This window comes from Scophthalmus maximus, chromosome 1 (genome assembly GCF_022379125.1).
Source record: "Scophthalmus maximus strain ysfricsl-2021 chromosome 1, ASM2237912v1, whole genome shotgun sequence".
NCBI classification, from domain to species: Eukaryota; Metazoa; Chordata; class Actinopteri; order Pleuronectiformes; family Scophthalmidae; genus Scophthalmus; species Scophthalmus maximus.
The window spans coordinates 31,447,501-31,467,500 of record NC_061515.1 but is presented as its reverse complement, the minus strand read 5'-3'; the positions used below and the strand labels follow the sequence as shown (position 1 = coordinate 31,467,500).

The 20,000-nt window shown below is 48.2% G+C and overlaps 2 protein-coding genes across 7 annotated transcripts in view; both read right to left on the bottom strand.

Annotated features, from left to right (window-relative positions):
* LOC118306572 (interphotoreceptor matrix proteoglycan 2-like) overlaps positions 1 to 18,238 on the bottom strand; it is a 21,218-nt gene extending 2,980 nt beyond the window's left edge. For 2 of the 6 annotated variants that reach the window (XR_007031300.1, XM_035629831.2), the window contains exons 1-20: positions 18,017 to 18,237; positions 17,497 to 17,781; positions 16,614 to 16,814; positions 15,857 to 16,023; positions 15,448 to 15,479; positions 15,117 to 15,149; positions 13,906 to 13,958; positions 10,963 to 13,043; positions 10,490 to 10,651; positions 9,042 to 9,100; positions 8,929 to 8,949; positions 7,773 to 8,026; positions 7,615 to 7,676; positions 7,270 to 7,492; positions 5,259 to 7,021; positions 4,954 to 5,173; positions 3,734 to 3,944; positions 3,464 to 3,652; positions 3,162 to 3,387; positions 2,484 to 2,563 (exon numbers count right to left, since the gene is read on the bottom strand). Coding sequence is in view for 5 of the 6 variants with exons in the window: in XM_035629831.2 (XP_035485724.2) it covers positions 2,484 to 2,563; positions 3,162 to 3,387; positions 3,464 to 3,652; positions 3,734 to 3,944; positions 4,954 to 5,173; positions 5,259 to 7,021; positions 7,270 to 7,492; positions 7,615 to 7,676; positions 7,773 to 8,026; positions 8,929 to 8,949; positions 9,042 to 9,100; positions 10,490 to 10,651; positions 10,963 to 13,043; positions 13,906 to 13,958; positions 15,117 to 15,149; positions 15,448 to 15,479; positions 15,857 to 16,023; positions 16,614 to 16,814; positions 17,497 to 17,575 (6,116 nt within the window). In the remaining variant the exon portion in view is untranslated. Of the gene's footprint in view, positions 1 to 2,483; positions 2,564 to 3,161; positions 3,388 to 3,463; positions 3,653 to 3,733; positions 3,945 to 4,953; positions 5,174 to 5,258; positions 7,022 to 7,269; positions 7,493 to 7,614; positions 7,677 to 7,772; positions 8,027 to 8,928; positions 8,950 to 9,041; positions 9,101 to 10,489; positions 10,652 to 10,962; positions 13,044 to 13,905; positions 13,959 to 15,116; positions 15,150 to 15,447; positions 15,480 to 15,856; positions 16,024 to 16,613; positions 16,815 to 17,496; positions 17,955 to 18,016 lie in introns of those variants that run through there. The other 4 variants (XM_047333621.1, XM_035629832.2, XM_047333622.1 and 1 more) reach the window with 4 other exon arrangements.
* A 908-nt stretch (positions 18,239 to 19,146) lies between these two features.
* Positions 19,147 to 20,000, bottom strand: part of LOC118306608 (mid1-interacting protein 1-B-like) — a 3,114-nt gene continuing 2,260 nt past the window's right edge. Inside the window, exon 3 of the transcript XR_004793095.2 lies at positions 19,147 to 19,163. The gene's annotated coding sequence lies outside the window, so the exon portion shown is untranslated. The remainder of the gene's footprint in view (positions 19,164 to 20,000) is intronic.

Sequence of the window (20,000 nt, the reverse complement as noted above, 5' to 3'; positions counted from 1 at the left end):
CAGTCCACCACGAAGCATACAAAACCCACATCACTGCCTACAAAGACGCCCTCATCGCTGCCAAATCTGCCTACCTCTCCACCATCTTCACGGACCCCTGACAAAACCCCAGAACCCTCTTCTCCACAGTGACCAACCTCCTACAGGCCCGCACAAACTCCCTTCCTACCTCTACCCCTGATCTCTGCAACTCATTCCTCCGGTTTTTCACTGATAGAATCAACCTAATAAATCAATCATTATCCCGCATATCACCCCCTCTATCTACTCCAGCACATACCATGAACCCTCTCCTCCCCATCTCCCCTGACCCCTCCTCCCCACTGCCGCCTCTCCCAGTTTGACCTGGTTACCCCCCCCCCCCCGAAATCTCCAAACTCATCAGCTCTTCCAAATCAACTACCTGCTCCCTTGACCCCCTCCCCACTCCCCTGCTAAAGTCCTGCCTCCCCGTCCTCTGCCCCTACCTCACTAACCTATTCAACTCCTCACTGTCCCATGGAACTGTCCCCTCTGCCTTCAAAACTGCCGCTGTCACCCCTATTTTAAAGAAACCTGGTCTTGATCCTTCCTCCCTCCATAACTATCGCCCAATCTCCAACCTCCCCTTCCTTTCTAAAACTCTGGAACGCATTGTTGCCACTCAACTACAATCCCATCTCCACGCCAATAAACTCTTTGAACCCCTTCAATCTGGTTTTCGCCCCCTCCACAGCACAGAAACTGCCCTATTAAAAGTCCTCAATGACCTCCTCACCTCTGCTGACTCCGGTTCCCTCAACATCCTCATCCTTCTCGACCTGAGTGCAGCCTTCGATACCGTGAGCCATGACATCCTGCTCACTAGACTCAGCGACCTCGGTATCGAAGGTACTGCACTCAGCTGGCTCCAGTAATACCTCACTAACAGATCGCATTTCATCACTCTCCATAATCACACCTCTGCTACATCCACAGTCACACAAGGCGTTCCCCAAGGCTCCGTACTCGGTGCCCTCCTCTTCATCACTTACATCCTCCCCCTCGTCAGATACTCCGCCACTTCAACTTGGACTTCCACTGCTATGCTGATGAAACCCAGATCTACCTCAGCACCAAATCCCCCCCCCCCCCCCCCCCTCTCCCATGTCGACTCCTGCCTGTCAGCAATTAAGACCTGGATGCAACACAACTTCCTGAAACTAAACAGCGACAAAACAGAATTCCTCCTCAACAGTTCCAAATCCACACTCAGCAAAATCAACAACCCCACACTCACCATCAACGGCACCACTGTCTCCCCATCTCCCCAGGCCCGCAACCGTGGCTTTATCTTCGACTCCACCCTCTCCCTCAAACCCCATATCTGCCACATAGTCAAAACCTCCTTCTTTCACCTCCGTAACATCGCCAAGATCAGACCCTCACTCACACCCCCCGCCGCAGAACGACACATTCACGCCTTCATCTCCTCACGTTTAGATTATTGTAACTCTCTTCTCCTTGGCATCAGCCCCAGCTCCATTAAAAAACTCCAACTGGTCCAGAACGCAGCCGCCCGTCTCATCACCCACTCCAAATCCTGGCACCACATCACCCCAGTCCTAAAACAACTCCACTGGCTCCCTGTCTCCCACCAAATTACCTTCAAGGTCCTGGTCCTCACCTTCAAGGTCCTGGTCCTCACCTTCAAGGTCCTCCACCATCCTGCTCCCCAATACCTCACTGATCTGCTCTCCCCCTACCAATCCACACGGTCCCTCAGATCCACCTCTGCCGGTCTCCTCTCCACCCCCAAAACCAAACTCCGCAGCTTGGGAGACAGAGCTTTCTCCAGGGCTGCTCCAAGGCTCTGGAACTCCCTCCCCCAAGAGATCCGTGATTCTGACTCCCTCACCACCTTTCAGTCACGCCTAAAAACCCACCTCTTTTCCTCTGCATATCCCTAGCTCCCCCCGTTCCACTTTTATTTTATTTCTTTTTTTTTGTACCAGCGCTTTGGGTACATGAAAAGCGCTTTATAAATCAAATATATTATTATTATTATTACAGAGAGACAGACAGACAGATAGACAGAGAGACAGACAGACAGAGAGACAGATAGACAGAGAGACAGATAGACAGACAGACAGACAGACAGACAGACAGACAGACAGACAGACAGACAGACAGACAGACAGACAGACAGACAGACAGACAGACAGACAGACAGACAGACAGACAGACAGACACACAGACAGACAGACAGACAGACAGACAGAGACAGACAGACGGACAGACAGACAGACAGACAGACAGACAGGTCACATTGGCTGTCTGACTATAGAAATATCAATATAATTTTTGAATCTTTTTCTAATATGAGACATTTGTTAAAAATCCTCTGAATGACCTGATTCATTGTTATTAATGAAAGCTAATATATATTAAATATATATTATAAAAAGAAATATTTACTACAAATAGATCAATATGAATAATGTAGTTCGATGTCAGACACTCACACTCGAGTCTGTCGCACAAAGTCGACAAAGTGTTGATCCCTGGAGCACAACTCGATGATCCTCAGACGCTCCTGGATCTCCTGCAGAGGTCAGAGGTCAGCAGGGAGGAACATGGTCACGTAACAGTCGGACCCAGAGGTCAGAGGTCAGGGGTAAAAATACTTGTACAGATGTCCTGCTGAGCCAGAAAACTGTCACAACAGAGACCAAGGATCTTGAACCCTGACCTGGATCCTGAACCCTGAACCCTGACCTGGATCCTGACCTGAACCCTGACCTGGATCCTGACCTGGATCCTGAACCCTGACCTGGATCCTGAACCCTGAACCCTGAACCCTGACCTGGATCCTGATCTGAACCCTGACCTGGATCCTGACCTGGATCCTGAACCCTGATCTGGATCCTGGATCCTGAATCCTGACCTGGATCGTGACCTGGATCCTGAACCCTGACCTGGATCCTGACCTGGATCCTGAACCCTGACCTGGATCGTGACCTGGATCCTGAACCCTGACCTGGATCCTGACCTGGAACCTGAACCCTGACCTGGATCCTGAACCCTGACCTGGATCGTGACCTGGATCCTGAACCCTGACCTGGATCCTGACCTGGAACCTGAACCCTGACCTGGATCCTCAGATCTCACAGAAACAACGCTGTAGCGTTCAGTCTTCTCACCTCTGTAGTGAGCGTGCTGTTCTGGTAGAGGTGTTGCATGTCGCCGCTGCTGAGATCTTTGGAGCCGCCTGCGCTGGCGGGGCTGCTGTACTCTGGGCCGTCCGTGTCGCGTCGCCGGTAGAACTGGGGCGTGTCGTCTTCGTAGCGGCGGTAGTACTGCGCGGTGACCGGATCGCTGGGGTTGAACTTGGCGGCACGCTCCAGCGTCGGGACGCTGTTCCCACCTCTACAACAGAGAAACGATCAGATCCATCAAACAGAAATGGATCTGGGCTCTACATGATGACACGTGTCCTGCTCACCTGACGGGGTCCTCGCTGTCCTCGCCGTCGTACTGCTCTCGCAGCGTCCTCGCCAGGAAGAAGATGATTCCCGCCACCACCATGAGGAAGCCGGCCACCGAGGCGATGGCGATGCCCACCACCAGCGGCTCAGAAACGTACTCTTCACAGTGCTCGCCGCGATACCACCAGTTCTGTCCCACTCGACATCTGAGGGGAAGAGTGACAGGTTGGAATCCCAGGTGAAAGTGTCAAACATGAGTCTGAGGTGAGTGGAAAACCTCTTCCCACCTGCAGATGGCCCCCTTGTCGGGGAGGATATCACATTTGCCATCGTTGAGGCAAAAGTCGTGTTGCACCTCGCAGACGCTCTGACACGGAAGACCGTCCACGCTCACATACCCGGCGTTGCAAACGCACTCGGCTTCGCTCGACCACCGGTTCACCATACACCTGGAGAACTCGTTACACGCCTGGAACTTACAGGGATCCGCCCTGTCGCCTAACAGGAAGCAGAAGAAGAAGAAGTGGTGGGAACAAGTCTTCTCACACTTTTACAAAGATCACAACGACTCTGTGGTCACCCGGTGCTGGCGCCATGGAAACCTTCCCTCACACTGAAGATGATGATGGAGCGAGTCCTGGCTGTCGGGACTCGCCGCTGTAGATTAGAGCCGCTCTGATTGGCTCAGACAGATTAACGAGCTGCGGCTCAGCAGAGACGGACGTGCAGGACGACGAGACGGTACAGACTGATCTCAGCCGGACAAACTGTCCGCCGCCGCCACAGAAATACAAAGTGACATCAACACACAGGAGACGTGACTCTGTCTCGTCCACAGGAAACGTGTCCACAGGTGAGTGTACCAGTGTCCACAGGTGAGTGTACCAGTGAGTGTACCAGTGTCCACAGGTGAGTGTACCAGTGAGTGTACCAGTGTCCACAGGTGAGTGTACCAGTGAGTGTACCAGTGTCCACAGGTGAGTGTACCAGTGAGTGTACCAGTGTCCACAGGTGAGTGTACCTGTGAGTGTACCAGTGTCCACAGGTGAGTGTACCTGTGAGTGTACCAGTGTCCACAGGTGAGTGTACCTGTGGTGAATAACAGCTGCTGCCGCTCACGTTCATCTCAGACAGATTATTTCAGGTCTTAGTCCTGAACACAGAGTCAAAGCTGCTGAGCTGCAGCACAAACACAAAGGACATGGAAAACAAACGGCGACCAGACAGCGACTGACTGGTTCTAAAAATAAAACAAAATGGCCCCGGACAAAATGTTAAACTCAAGGCTTTAGAGCGCCGGCTTACAAACCAATGTGTGGTCACGGTGGGTCGATACCTGCTCCGACCTTAAAGTTAAAAATGAAATATTCTGTACTCATATCGTGGTTTGGAGCTGCACTCGAACAAAACAACCATTTATATTTTATGTCTTTTGATTTCTTTTCCATTCACATGAAGAATAAGATTTGAGAAACCCACAATGACCGAGGCCTGGGTGTGAGCGTACCTGATTCCACGTCCAGAGAGTACTTGTCGATGGCCAGGTTCATGGTCTGGTAGGCGGTGTTGGCGAAGTCCTCCAGGATCAGGTAGACGACGTTGGTGACGCCTCTGGGAACCGGCTTACCGAACCTCATCCTGCTGTTCACCACGATGCTGCCGTTCCTGAAGTTGAGGATCTCCAGGTTCTGGAAGTTGTTGAGGTTGGACTGAAGGTACGGGACCAGCTACGGTGAAGACAAAGACAAAGAGGAACTTTACGCCTGAATCTAGAAGTTTGAATCACTGAGACCAGATTCTCTGAGTCCACACCAGTTGTAGGAACCGCTGCTCCAGGGCCTTGTACTCTGCGGAGCTCTTGTTGAACAGGTCCATGGAGAAGGCCATGTTGGTCACCCTCAGGCTGAAGAACACAGACAGGTCTCTGCCAGGTCGGCTCGGTAGAGCGAAGGCTTCCAAATCTGACCCATGAGCCCCACTGGAGAAACCACTGCTGTCGCCTTCAGTGGCCACACGGTCAAACTGGAACACATCGAAGCTGACGTCGATGCTCGGCACGTGGGATGAATCATGCTCAAACATTTGGATCTCAGAGGCAGGCGTGCTTCTGTGGACTTCCTGAAGCGAGGAGGAGTTCGTCTGGGGGATGTCTGTATCTACTTCCCCCTGCGAAGTGCCCGTCAGTGTTGTGTTCAAGTCCTCCTCCTGCACTGGAGCACCCAGCAACTCTTCTGTAGGAGAACTTTCGTCTTCATTTGCGTCGACCACTGTTGAAGTCGGAGTGCTGATTGGAACCTCGTCAACATCGACGTGGTTCAGATCCTCGTCGTGAACCAGTTCCTCGTCTTCCGGCACAGAATCCGCCACTCGAGTGAACGGCGACTCCTTCTCAGGCGAGAGTGCCATGATGTTGCTGTGGTGTGAGTTTATGGATGAAGTTGAGACGGGAGCAGCAGCGGTCGTAGTGACGACCATGACTTCATCCTCGACCAGGTCTCTGTCCAGGCCTTCAGTCACTGTGTGTGTCGGTGTGGTCGTTGGATCAGGGGAGCCGATTTGCTGCTCCTCTAAAATCTCAACCTCATCACGATCTGCAGGTTCTGGCAGCAGCAGGTCGGGTTTGTCCGTGAGAACCCCAAGGTCTGACGGCTCTTCTGTGACTATATCAAAGCTGGATTCTTTGACTGTGACCGCCTGGACTTCTACAAAGGAAGGAGATTCTTCGGTATCAGGAACCTCAGCCGCCAAAATCCCTTCCACCTCCTCCTTTATCGATGCGTCCTCTGCTGACCCAACTGTAACGACCGAAGTTACTGCCACCACTTCAGTGGTTTCTTGAAGATTAACTGCAGAATAAGTTGGTCCAACAAACACAGGGGCCTCACGAGGCCAAGCTTCAGGTTCTGGAGAGTCTGTGACTCGCTCTACGATCATCTGTGGTCCTGTGAGGGAATCTTCATCATAGATGCCGGATACTTCAAGTGTTTGTACTGAGAGTTCAACGGTCAAGGTTCCTCTGGGTAAGAATACAGGCGCTTGGGTTGTAGTTAGGTACTGCGGGTCGGTGCTGATGTGCAGTGTGACTGGGACTTGATCTGGAATCGGTTCCTCGATGCCTCCATCCAGAACCGGTTCCTCAAAAGCAGGAACTGTGGTTGTCCACAAAGAGGGAACATTTGTGAGTTGTACTCCCATTGCAACCAAATCGTCTTCCTCAACGATTGGCGACTCAAAAACCCCTTCCTTGTCCTGGTCTTCGTCGTCTCCATCAGTCTCCTCCAGGTCCGGTGGTGGCAGCACCTCCCAGCTGCTATCCCCCCCGTTGTAAAAGCCGGTCCTGTCAGATGTCACAGAGGGCTGCCGGGACCAGAGGTCTGCTCCCGGACCATCTCCAGAGAACCCAGCGCCGGATCCTTCGTCCAACTTGCTCTCAGAGCCCGGCTGAGGTCTCACCGATGGAGGGGGGCCTGCCGAGGGGCCTCCAGGACCGAACGCACGGTCCCCTCTGGTGGTATCGTCTCCAGTGCCTGGAGAGTTACTGAGCAGAAATCCCTCATCTTCAATCTTTCCATTATCTGTGAAGCAGAAAACATGTGGAGAGGTTTACAGTCAAGACCCCAGACGGACCTTAAACCAAGACAAGATCGAACAGGAACAGAACCTCACAGGACCAGGTCTGAGTCCTTCAGGAGCCACAAAGATCATCAGATCAATCACAAGATTCACTCTGATAAAAAGACAGCGATGCTTCATGACTCGTACAAAACCACTCAGATTAAGAATCAATCTGTTCATACGAGTTGGTCACTTCTCATTGACTCACTGTCTTCGTCCGTTGGCTCCAGGCCGGGGAATTCGCCGGACGGCAGAGGAGCCGCACTCTCGTCGAACATAAAGACGTCGTTCTCGCTCACCCCTCCGCTCTGAGGATCTTTCCACGCGACGAAGGGGTCGAACAGGAAGTCGTCCTTCTTGTGGTGCACGTGTCCGCTGGCCGCCTCGTGGCTCGGAGCGTCGGGAGGCTTCTCTGCCGCCAGAACGTTGTCCTGAAAACAGACATTCGTTATTCTTGTCAGTTTTTCATTGGCTACACTCGTCTACAGGTTTTATATCTTAAACATGAGATACATTTGATTAATTGTGTTCAAGTCCGACGTTTGGTACTCACCATGTTCTCGAGGGTGTCAGCTGGTCGGCTCGTAGGTTTGCCAGAAGGCAACAAGTTCTCAGCTGCAGAAAAGAGTCACAGCCTGTTAGAGTCTGAGCTTTTCTGAAGACGGTACAGACAGTAAACGCAACACTCTGTGGAGTGAGTCCCTTACTGACCGTTCTCCAGCTGCAGCGGGTCGGCCTGCGTCTCCAGGCTGCTGTTGGTCATGAAGTTGTCTTTGTGCAGCGCCTCGGTGATGAAGTTACGGAAGTCTGTGATGGTGTAGACGACGGTGGGCTGCTCGGCGGCGCCCGGGTAATTCTTCTCCACCAGGTTGTTCTGCAGAGAGATGAAGTCCAGCGTGTCGTTGGGGACGCCACCGCCGTCGATCTCCAGAGTGATGGTGTAGTGCACCAGGACCACCAGACCTCTGAGGGGAAGAAGACCAGTCATCAGGAGGATTTGAATCTACGATGAAGTGACTCAGCGAGTGTCCGGCAGACAGTCAGCACGACCACAACCTTCTGTACATAAAGATGGATCACATGATTAGTTTTATTTAGTTCATGTTGATGCCACTCTCTCTGCAGCTGATTAGCCTAGCTTAGCATAAAGACTGAACGGTGGGAAACAGCTAGCCTGCGTCTGTGTAGTGGAAACGACGGATTAACTCGTTTGTTAATCAGATTAGCTCCTGTCAGTATTTTTAATGACTCTACTTGTGTTAAGGTCTTACGTGTCTTTACTCGGCTTCGACCTTTAACCTGACACGGTGACCTGTGGTTTAACGTGTTTGTCTTGTGTCGCAGATTATTTTTGGAGTGTTTAACAACGAGCTTTACTGTGAGTGGTCGCCGCTGGGGGAGGGGCCTCCATGGACAGTAATCGTGCAGCAGCGGCAGGAGGCCGACGAGTGACTCATCCCACTTAAGAGGTGATTGACTATTGTTAAGGACATTAAGTGTAAAGTAGAGCAGAGCCGTTACTTACTGCGACAGGCAGGTGAAAGGGCTTAAAGAGGGGAGACGCTCCCTGAGGACAGGCTGAGGGAACAACCTCCCAGTCAAAACTCAGGGCATTCACTCAAATAGACTATACACTACGATGGAGTCGGACCGGTTCACACCGGGTGACTCGGTGTGAACTGGTCCGAGTCTGGCTGCGTCCCAGTTCAGGGGCCACGGCCCTCGGAGGACTTGAACTTCTGGACAGCACATCTATGATCGAAGTGGGACGGACTGGTTGGAGGGACGTGGCCCCTGAACTGGGACAGGGCTGTTGTCTGAGTGTTTGATAGCGATGATCTGGTGTGAGGTCTGAGGTGTGACTCACCGCTCCAGGTCCTTCTGGGGCCTGAGAACAGAAACCAGACAGAAGAACGTGTGAAGAACAAACCACCGTCACATCTGATGTCACCACGTTCTACATCTCAACACGTGTCACACCTGAACTCCACCACGTAGACGTCCTTGAAGCCCGGCAGTCGCTCGAACGCGTCTTCAATCTGCCAGTGACAGACAGGAAGGAAAGTTTAGTGACAACCCCAGGTCACAGGTCAACAAGCTAGGGGTCAGGGGTCAGTGAACAGTGGATGGAGCCGACATTATACCACTGAAGAAGAAGAGATGAAAAACCATGAACGTGATGAAAGCTCAGGGACGGAGAGAAGAACCACACGATGATGATGTCATGTGACTCCAGCACGTCATCACCGATTGGCTGAAGCTGTTTCACATTTAGCTTTTACAACATTTTGGAATTTTCTTTGTTTCCACTGAGATTTTATTTTCAATAAAAAACATATGGTTCGTCTGTTACTTCACTGGAGCAACATCACAGTTACTACGTGATCGATCAGTTTGAATATTGATCAGTTTGTTAGGAACAACAGATAATAAATCCTCTGCCGTTTCCATTATTCTGTCCACCTCATTCATATGACCAATATTAACTCATGTTCACCAGCAGCTGGTGGAGGAAGAGGAGGAAGATGAGGAAGAGGAAGAGAGTCTGACCCTCAGTGATATTTATCCAGATGTTGTTGTGGTGTCACCGAGACGCTGTTCTGACAACAGTTAACCTGTTAGGTTAACCTTTGACCTCTGCCGGAGAACTGGTCCTCCAGTTCCTACTTTAGTGTTTAGTGTTTTACTTCCTGTGATATCATTTCCTTCACGTCTCTAGAACCTGAGATTAAAGCTCCTGTGAGTCAATAAACTATGATAAATGATCAAATCTGACATAAAACATATTGTTCAAGATATTTCTCAACTAAATATCAAAAGAATATCTGAGGCCTCGACGTTCAGCTGCTAAATGAATATTGATCATCAGAGCAGTGAAGTCAGATTTGTTTGTCCTCTCTCTGATCCACCTCACACCTTCGTTAACCATAAACATATAAACCATGAAGTGTCGTCCGCGTCACGGCGGAGCAGGAACACACCGACGCTCTCTGCTTTCCTGGCACATGTTGTTTTTCCGTGAGTCACTGCTCGTTTACTGCTGCAACTCTGAAGTTTCCCAGCTCTGTTTGTGCGTCGGCGCCGAGGGCAGGGAGCTCCAGAGCGTGAAAAATAGCCAAGGCCTCTCTGAAGACGGGCCAAAGTCCTGAGTCTGCAGTTCGTAGGAAACCACAGTGCATGTGAGTTCGGTAATGAGCGTCAGAGAGCGGAGGAGGAGGTGTGGGCAGCTGCAGACCACAGAATATGTTGCTTCATTCAGAGGAAACTCCACAACAACAACTACTACAACAGGGGTTGTTGCTCAATCCTAGCGTCTGAGCGTCTGTGGTTGATCAACGAGAAAGTGGCATGTAGAATTACGTTCCTCGGTCACCTGGTGGCGACGTCTGTGACAGAATACATTTTGTTCCTCATAAACAGAATGGTACCTTGCGAGTGAAGTGTCGGACCAGCTGCTGGTGCTGGAAGCTGCTCGGGTCTCTCAGAGCGTCGTTGTAGGTTTCTCCCCTCAGCCTGATGCTCAGCTCCACCACCTGCTCCGTCAGGGGCCTCGGGGGCCGCGACAGCGTGTCGTCGATCTCGTTACCGATCTGAACGAGCAGTGACACACACACTGAAGTCATGACGTCAGTTGGGTGTTGGTACCAAAGATATTCATATCAATCTTTTATAGTCTTTTAACTCAAAGTCACATTCACACACTGAAGAGCCTCAGATTCAGGGTTAAGTGTCTTGCGGACTGGGGGCAGCTGGGATCGACCCGCCGACCTTTGGGTTAGCGGATGAGTGACTCTACCTCCTGAGCCACAGCCGCCTTAAAGGTTGTGTATCTGATCTGCCGTGGGACTGAAGAGTGTTTACCGATACCCAGACAATCAACCACTAATCTAAATCTGCTTACCGAGTTCTCCTCCTTGTCCTCCAGCCCAAAGCCGTTGTTTCCCGGTAAGCTGTCGTCTACGTCACGAGGCCTCTGCGTCGGATCAGGGAAGTTTCCATTATTGTACTCTACGATGTACTTGGTTGTGGCCTGGGTACTCGCTGCAGTGACGCCTCTTTCCTCTGAAGACTCAGACGGAACTTCAGCTGGAGCGTCGGTCATGATTTTCCCAGTATCCTCAACAGAGATACCATCAACTGTCTCTTGGGGAACATCTGACGGAACAACCTGGATGATGTCTTCCTCAGTTGCAGGTTCTGGGACAACATCTTCATGGGACTCCTCCGGGCCGAGCTCCTCCGGGCCGAGCTCCTCCGATGTTCCCTCCTCTGAAGTCGTCCCTGTGTGAGTCACAACTTCTAGAGATGTTTCACTCGGAGCATCTGGGGCGATATCTTCCTCCACGTCAGGAGAGTATCCAGGTTCTGGGACCTCACTTGTAGACTCGACCACCTGGGTAGTTCCATCCTCTGTGGTTTCTGAAATCATTTCTATCTCAGGGCCTCCTGGAAGTTCCTCTGTCGCCTTTGGTTCAGGTGTTTCTTCCATTTCATTTCCCTCTGTGTCTCCTGGGACATCGTCAACTGGAGGGATCTCCACAGACTCAGACTCTGAAGGGATCTCTGGATTCATATCCTCTGTAACTGCTCCTCGTTCTTCTTCCTCTGTGATCTCCTCAGAAATAATCTCCTCTACATCATCTGACGGTTCACCTCCAACAGCTTCTTGTGTTTCATCTACAGATGTAACATTCATGTTGTCCTCGTCAGGTAAAACTTCTAGTCCAGTTGCTCCTGCAGGGTTCTTCTCCTGGGCCACGTCTTCTTCAAGCTCTGGTTCTTCTGTGGGATTTCTTTCTTCTTTTACATCATCTTCTGTCGCCTCGGATTCTACTGTAGTTTTTATGACCTCTGCCCTGTCTTGCTCTACAGCTTCTAAAGGTTCCTCGGGTGTTTCTTCTCCACCGTCACTTGGTTCTCTTGTTGTCTCAGTTGTACCTGCTGTTTCCACTGGTTCTTCTTCTTCTTTTATATCCTCCACTGGAGCGTCTCCGGTTTCCTCAGGCAGTTCTACCTCAGGAGACTCCAGTTCAACAGCAGCTTCAGTCATCTGATCTTCAGAAACCATTGTGGATTCTTCTTTTCCGACATCCTCCTCTGGCTTGTCTGAAGCATCCACAGCTACAATTCCATCAGGTACAAAAGGCTCAGAAGTAACTTCAGCCATTAGCGAAGGTTTGTCCTCTCCAATGTCTTCACTGACTGTTTCTTCTATCTTGTCTGTTGTCATCACAGCAGAGACTTGGGATGGAACTTCTGTTTCTATGTCAGCGACAGATTCATGTTCTGGAGCCTCTTTTTCTGAATCTGTGTTTGTTATCAGAAACATAGTTGGCTCTGGGCCAACTTGTAGAACGTCTGAAGGGGGTTCCACCGGTGATTCACCTCCAGGTTCTTCAAGAACTGCTGCAGCTGGAACAGTTTCAGTGATGAGCTCAGGTGAATCCTCATCAGTCACGTTGGGGGTGATATCTGAGGAACTGTCTGGAGTAGTTTCTTCTTCTTCTGGCCCCTTTAGGATGTCCACAGTTGTGTTTGGGATTGTTTCCATCAAGACTTCTGACGGAGGCTCAGCACCAGGTGCTGGAGATGCCCCCTGCTGTCCTTCCTCCACTGTGACTGCTTCTGCAGCAGGTGTTGTAGTGGGCTGCGTCAGAACTACAACAGTAGCTTCTGTGAGAACCTCTTCAGTCATAGCTTCCAAAGGGGGCTCCTCACCTATTGGGGTAACTTCTTCAATCACCTCTGAGTCGGGTTCATCCACATCAAGAATGAAATCAAAGATCTTGTCTTCTTCCTGAGAAGAGTCCACAGTTTCCTCCTGTGTTGAATCCGTCACAGCTTTTTGTTCTTTCCCGTCAAAGGGCTTGTGAGACACAGAGTCAACGACCTCTGTGGTGACCTCGACAATGTCCTCATCTCCTGCATCGGACTCTGTGAGGACTGAAGCTGGACTCGATCCAATGACGATACCATCCTGTCCTGAAAGATGGAACATAAGAATAAGGATCTGTATCATCTCTACATTGATCTGTTGGACCAGATCTCTGGGCCTCACATGGCCCACAAGTCGGTCTGAGCCGACCCGCGAGGAACCTCATAAACGCAAGTAGGCATTTCAGAGAAATACAAAGAAATCCTCATGAAAGCGATTAAGGTTTCCATGTTTTCACAGTAAACCGTCCGTCAGGGTGAACACAACACTCGTGTGGCTGTTACGTGTCATCGCTAAAAAGCATCACAGTGACTGTCAAGAGAAGTAGATGCGTCGTCAAGCTTTCAAGAGAAACGATTATACTCTGATTAAGAGTATAGAGTTTGTGGCCGTGGTGAAATCGGAAAAGTCAGCCTCGGCCTCCAGCGCCCCTTCCTCCCTCACAACAAATCCCTCCTCCTTCACAACAGACCCCTCCTTCTTTTGTTAAAGTCGTCATCCATCTTCAAAGGGTCAACAAGGGGTCAACAATAAGAGGCCACGTCCCATCTGTTGTCAGGTTAAGTCTTGTGAAACGACTTCACTGATTCTAAACTTGTACTTTTAAATCTTATCAAGTTCACATTTAAACACTAAAGAGGGTTAGTGAAAGTAAGAAGTGAATGAAATCCACCAGAACTGTACAAATACACTTTAAAAGTTCAATAATGTCGTTCATCTGCTTCATGAACGTACATTTTTTTATCACCAAATTTGTTGTTGTGAAAGAGTTTAAAAGCCAGATTGAATCTAAAAGAGCTGGTGGATCGGAAGGTGAAAGAGGACAAGACAGAGTTTTAACAATGGATATTTTCCTCAGTGTCTTCATGTTTCTTATTAAACATACCAGGAAGAAGAAGAGAAGAATACCTGACAGAGTCTCCGCCCCCGAGTCTCTGGCGTGGATGGTGGTTGGTTCAGAGCTGCAGCACAAAGACAGAGACACTGTCAACTAATAATCAATCAATCACGAAAACATGAATAAAGACGTGAAAACAACTGTTCATCCGATTCATAAAGGGGTGTTTCCTGTATGTTCACTTTGTGTTTATAATAATGAAGATTTCTAACACTGATCAATAATTTGGTTGTAATTGACTCATAAACTCTACAAGGGAACAAACATGGAGGAAAACATCTGTGAATCCTTAAAACAGTTGGCATTCCCCTTTAAATTCACTAGAACAGCATTTTTACAGTGTGAAATAACAAAAACCACATGACTAATAAAAGTTCAACGAGCGGAACGAAGAAACAACAACAAACAAGCTTTATATACAACCATCCAATCAGCTGTTAGGTGAAGGAAATATATATAAACAGAGGGTTGTGTTTAAATCATAGACTCTACTTAAAGACGATCAGTGACTGTATATAAAGACGAGACTATATAAAGACGATCAGTGACTGTATATAAAGACGATCAGTGACTGTATATAAAGAACATCACTGACTGTATATAAAGACGATCAGTGACTGTATATAAAGATGATCGGTGACTGTATATAAAGACGATCACTGCATATAAAGACTATCAGTGACTGTATATAAAGACGATCAGTGACTGTATATAAAGACGATCAGTGACTGTATATAAAGACGAGACTGTATATAAAGACGATCACTGACTGTATATAAAGACGATCACTGACTGTATATAAAGACGATCACTGACTGTATATAAAGATGATCACTGACTGTATATAAAGACGATCACTGACTGTATATAAAGAACATCACTGACTGTATATAAAGACGATCAGTGACTGTATATAAAGATGATCGGTGACTGTATATAAAGACGATCACTGCATATAAAGACTATCAGTGACTGTATATAAAGACGATCAGTGACTGTATATAAGGACGATCGGTGACTGTATATAAAGACGATCAGTGACTGTATATAAAGACGATCAGTGACTGTATATAAAGACTATCAGTGACTGTATATAAAGACGATCACTGACTGTATATAAAGACGAGACTGTATATAAAGACGATAAGTGACGATCACTGACTGTATATATACATGTAGACAGCAGGTGTTTGATATTACAGTAGTATATACAGTAGCCTACCTGCATGCAGGGGGCTCAGAGGTGATGGAAACACTGCAGCAGGTGATGAAACACACACGTGTCAATACACAACCACCTTCACTCATCACTGATTTAACTCGTCACTTAATTTGTGTCACGTCTGAAACTCTCAAACTGAATCAACTGATCTGAAACAAACATTTATTTCTTATTTGGTTTGATGAGATAGAGTCTGAACCGACGAGCAGGCAGAGACCTGACACGTCACTGAGGAGCCGTTATATTAATTTAGTCTTTTACAGGTTCATCGACGACGACAACAACAACAACAACAACAACAACAACGGTCGTCACATGATCCAACACTGACCTGTTGGATGCAGCTTCTGCCGTGGCAACTCTCTGAAAGACACAATCACATCGTCAGCAAAGAAACGTCCAGGCTGCTAAAAGGCTAACAGTTTGTTGAGCTGACCGAGGCTAACACTGAGTTTCCATCAAATGTTAAAATCAACATTTTTTTTTCTGTCTATCTACAACATGTTCATGTATCATATTATTTTACTTATGTACTGTTCTCATGCAACTATATTAATATTATGTCATAAATATAAAATATAGCTACACATTCCTTGACTTACATGACTTAATTTATAAACATACATGAACTGACTGTCTAAGTACCATTATTAACTATAGATTATGTTTCCTACATGAATGTATTTCTGTGATTCGTTGTAAGTTTCACAGTTTGTTAGTAGATGAAAATAAATACTCACATTCCTGATGAGGCTGATGTGCTCGTCTGATTGGCTGAAGAAGCTTCCGATGTCCGTGACACTGAAGGATCCGTCCATGCAGCGACCGACCCAGTCCTGGTACTCATCCCGCTCCGGCAGCCGGTCCCAGAAGATCTTGAAGGCCTCCCACACCGTCTCCTGACACACTGACACACACAAATATGAAATTCAGAAGTACACAAACCAACATGTTCCTGTGAAACTGTTTCCAGAGAAAAGAATGGAGCAGCTTTCGATCACATCACACCGTCTTCCTCTCAGAGTTTTACAGATCTTTACAGATTATCTCCACTTTTATTTCACAGAAAAACTAACTTTTTTTGTTGATGCTTGGACTAAAACAAAAACTTCTCTCCGTCTATAATATGACAAAAAATTGTTTTAACTTAACCGTTTATCCAAAGAGGAGACAGTAGGTTGTGTAACACGGTTCAATCAGACTCACCTTGGTCGACAGTTAGCCCAACGTGAGCACAATAACAATAATAACATGAATAATATTAATGTTTGTAGTTCTTCTCTGAGGTTCTGACTCAGGACGAAGTGAAGCAGTAACAGAACTACAGACGAAGGTCACGTTCCACAGTGAGTCATGACCTCTGACTGGGACTAAGCTGGTTAATGCGTTTGGGTTTAGAGTGAAACGCCTTGTGGTAAAGACAGAAACTCCTCTCACATTCTTAAAGACAAATCCAACATCTAAACTTCTTGTCTCCACTGTGAGGAGCCCACGAACCTCGGAGGTGGAAGTAGTTGAGGTGGTTGGCGATGGCCTGGTCCAGCGTCTCCTGGGTGCAGAGTTTGACGCCACTGGGGAACAAGATGTTCCGTCTCCTCCGGGTCAGACCGGCGTGTCGTCTGTAGACCAGCTGATCTGAGTCCGGGACGGACGGACAGTCGCCGTGACGACAATCCTGCTTCAGCTCACGAGCGGCATCTGCAACAAGTCGACACGATCAAGGACACGTTCGGGGACACGTCCAGGGACACGCCAGCGACACGTTCAGGGACACATCAGCGACATGTTCAGGGACACGTCAGAGACATGTTCAGGGACACAACAGAGACATGTTCAGGGACACGTCAGAGACACGTTCAGAGACACGTCAGAGACACGTTCAGGGACACGTCCAGAGACACGTTCAGAGACAAGTCAGAGACACGTTCAGAGACACGTTCAGGGACACGCCAACGACACGTTCAGGGACACGTTCATGGAAACGTCAGAGACATGTTCAGAGACACAACAGAGACATGTTCAGGGACACGTCAGAGACACGTCAGAGACACGTCAGAGACACGTTCAGGGACACGTCCAGGGACACGTCAGAGACACGTCCAGGGACACGTTCAGGGACAAGTCAGAGACAAACACAGAATCTATAAATCCTTTGTTCCAAACTCAAGAAGCAGAAAGATTCTAAACTATTAACTGAAGATGAATAATCAATGATTTTCCTCCCATTAACTGATCAAACCTTTACTCCGATACGCTGATGATACTTCTACTTCTACATGAGGACTTTGACTTCCACTGTATTCTACAACATGTTCTTCTACCTCAACTTGAGAACACGATGTGAATTTTTCCATATCAGATTTAAAAACTTCATACCAACCTGTCTCCGTGAACATGACCCCCGACAGCAACGCCGCCCCGAGCGTCCACAACAACAACCTCCCACACGTTCCAGACATTTTTGTAAGAATCTGGTCCAAAGCTCCGGCTTCTTATCTCCACCTGCTCAGCTGCTCAGCCTCTGTCCCTCAATCATCACTCTTCACTCGTCACTCGTCCATCCACTGCTCCGGTCAGAAGGTTCAAAGGTTGTTCTTCAGAGCGCTCGCTGCTCATCGCTCGCTGCTCGTCGCTCGCACTCACAGCAGCAGATGGGACTTTGCTGCTGGTGGAGATTTTAATCCTATTTGTTAATCTGCTGGAGTGGATAAGTGTCAGAGCCGCCGCTCAGTGGAACTTACAAACTGCTCGTGTTGAACAGCCACAGATCGACAAACCAGAGTTATGACAAATGTGTTTTCACCTGCGACAGCTGCGAGACGGGGACACGTTCAATTCATAACAGTGTAATAAAGTTGATAAAAACGTGTGTTTGTCAACGACTGTAAAGTAAAACTTACTTTACTGAGCTCATCACAGGCTGGAAGAATTATGACCCTGAATATTATTGCGTCAACATTTCTGTTCCAAGACCAAGAGGCTTCACACTGCAGCCGGAATCCAGTCTCAGTCGGGACTCTGACGGACTCTGCGGGACTCTGACGGACTCGTCGGGACTCTGACGGACTCGTCGGGACTCTGCGGGACTCTGCGGGACTCTGACGGACTCTGACGGACTCTGCGGGACTCTGACGGACTCTGCGGGACTCTGCGGGACTCGTCGGGACTCTGACAGACTCGTCGGGACTCTGACGGACTCGTCGGGACTCTGCGGGACTCTGCGGGACTCGTCGGGACTCTGACAGACTCGTCGGGACTCGTCGGGACTCTGACGGACTCTGCGGGACTCTGCGGGACTCTGACGGACTCTGACGGACTCTGACGGACTCGTCGGGACTCTGACAGACTCGTCGGGACTCGTCGGGACTCTGACGGACTCTGACGGACTCTGACGGACTCGTCGGGACTCGTCGGGACTGTGGGTCAGTGCTGAGGCAGCTGGAGACTGGCAGGTTGTCTTCCCATCAGCCTGTGTTTGACCTGAACATGCTGCAAGGTCCCACTGCATTTTAAAAGGTTAAAGGTCAGACAACAAACACTCTGATCTGATGTTTCCTCTGGATGAAGAGGATATTATTATTAATAATATTATTATTATTGATTATTGATACAATAGATTTACAACCCCGCCCCGTCTGTTATTGGATCATGGGATTAACCAGGAAACGAGGTGGAAGAAAACAAAGTCCAAAATGATTTTCCACGATTACAGTACTAAAGTTTGATCAGACCGTGTCTTCCCTGAGACGATCAGATCAGATGTCTCTCAGTCGGGGTCCGTCTCTCTCGGCAGGATGCAGATTATTTTTGGAGGCTTCACAAAGTAAATCTGTCTAATCTGGACAGTCGCTCAGATTAGACCAGTGACTGAGGACAACATGACCTCACCACGTCTACTGCCGGACCAGGACCAGACCAGGCCAGGACCAGGAACAGACCAAGAACAGGACCAGACCAGGACCAGGAACAGACCAGGACCAGGACCAGACCAGGACCAGGACCAGGAACAGACCAAGAACAGGACCAGACCAGACCAGGACCAGAGTGCTACAAGGTTAAAACATCAGAATAAAAAGCTACGATATATACGGCAGTACATTCTATTGATAAAAAATAATAATAATTCTATCTATATCTATATAGATATAGATATATATCTATATCTATATAGATATAGATATATATCTATATATATCTATATATATATACATATATATATATGTATATATATACATGTTTAGGTCTGAGAGCAGAGACATCTTTAGGGGAGGGGGGGCCCTAACCCTCTTGTGGTGCAGTTATAATGAAACTAAATGAAAAGTTTCATGTACCTTTAGTGATCTGCCCGTCACATGTTGATGACATGTTCACACCTTCAGGCAGCACAAATGTACGTGTTGATTGATTCACTCAGAAATATATAATCATAAGCTCCTGACTGAGCTACAGTGACTCCATGTTCATCTGGTTGTTGAACAGAATCACTGGGGACTTGTTACTGATATGGACCTTTACTGTAAGTATCTGAAATAAAGATTAATAATAATAATCTTAATAATAACAACAACCAGCTGGCTGCGGTCCGTCTGCTGCTCAGGGGGTGGATTTTAATGTCTAGTCTTTAAACACAACTGAGTGATCTTCACACTTTAGTTCAGTTTTATTTTGAAATGACACTTTCTCCCTCAGGGACTTTTATTTTGAAATGACACTTCCTCCCTTCAGGGATTTTTTTTTTAAATGACTTCCTCCTTTAGAGAGTTCTATTTTGAAATTACACTTCCTCCTTTAGGGAGGTTTATTTTGAAATGACACTTCCTGCCTCAGGGAGTTTTTTTTAAAATGACACTTCCTGCTTTAGGGAGCTTTTTTTAAAATGACTCT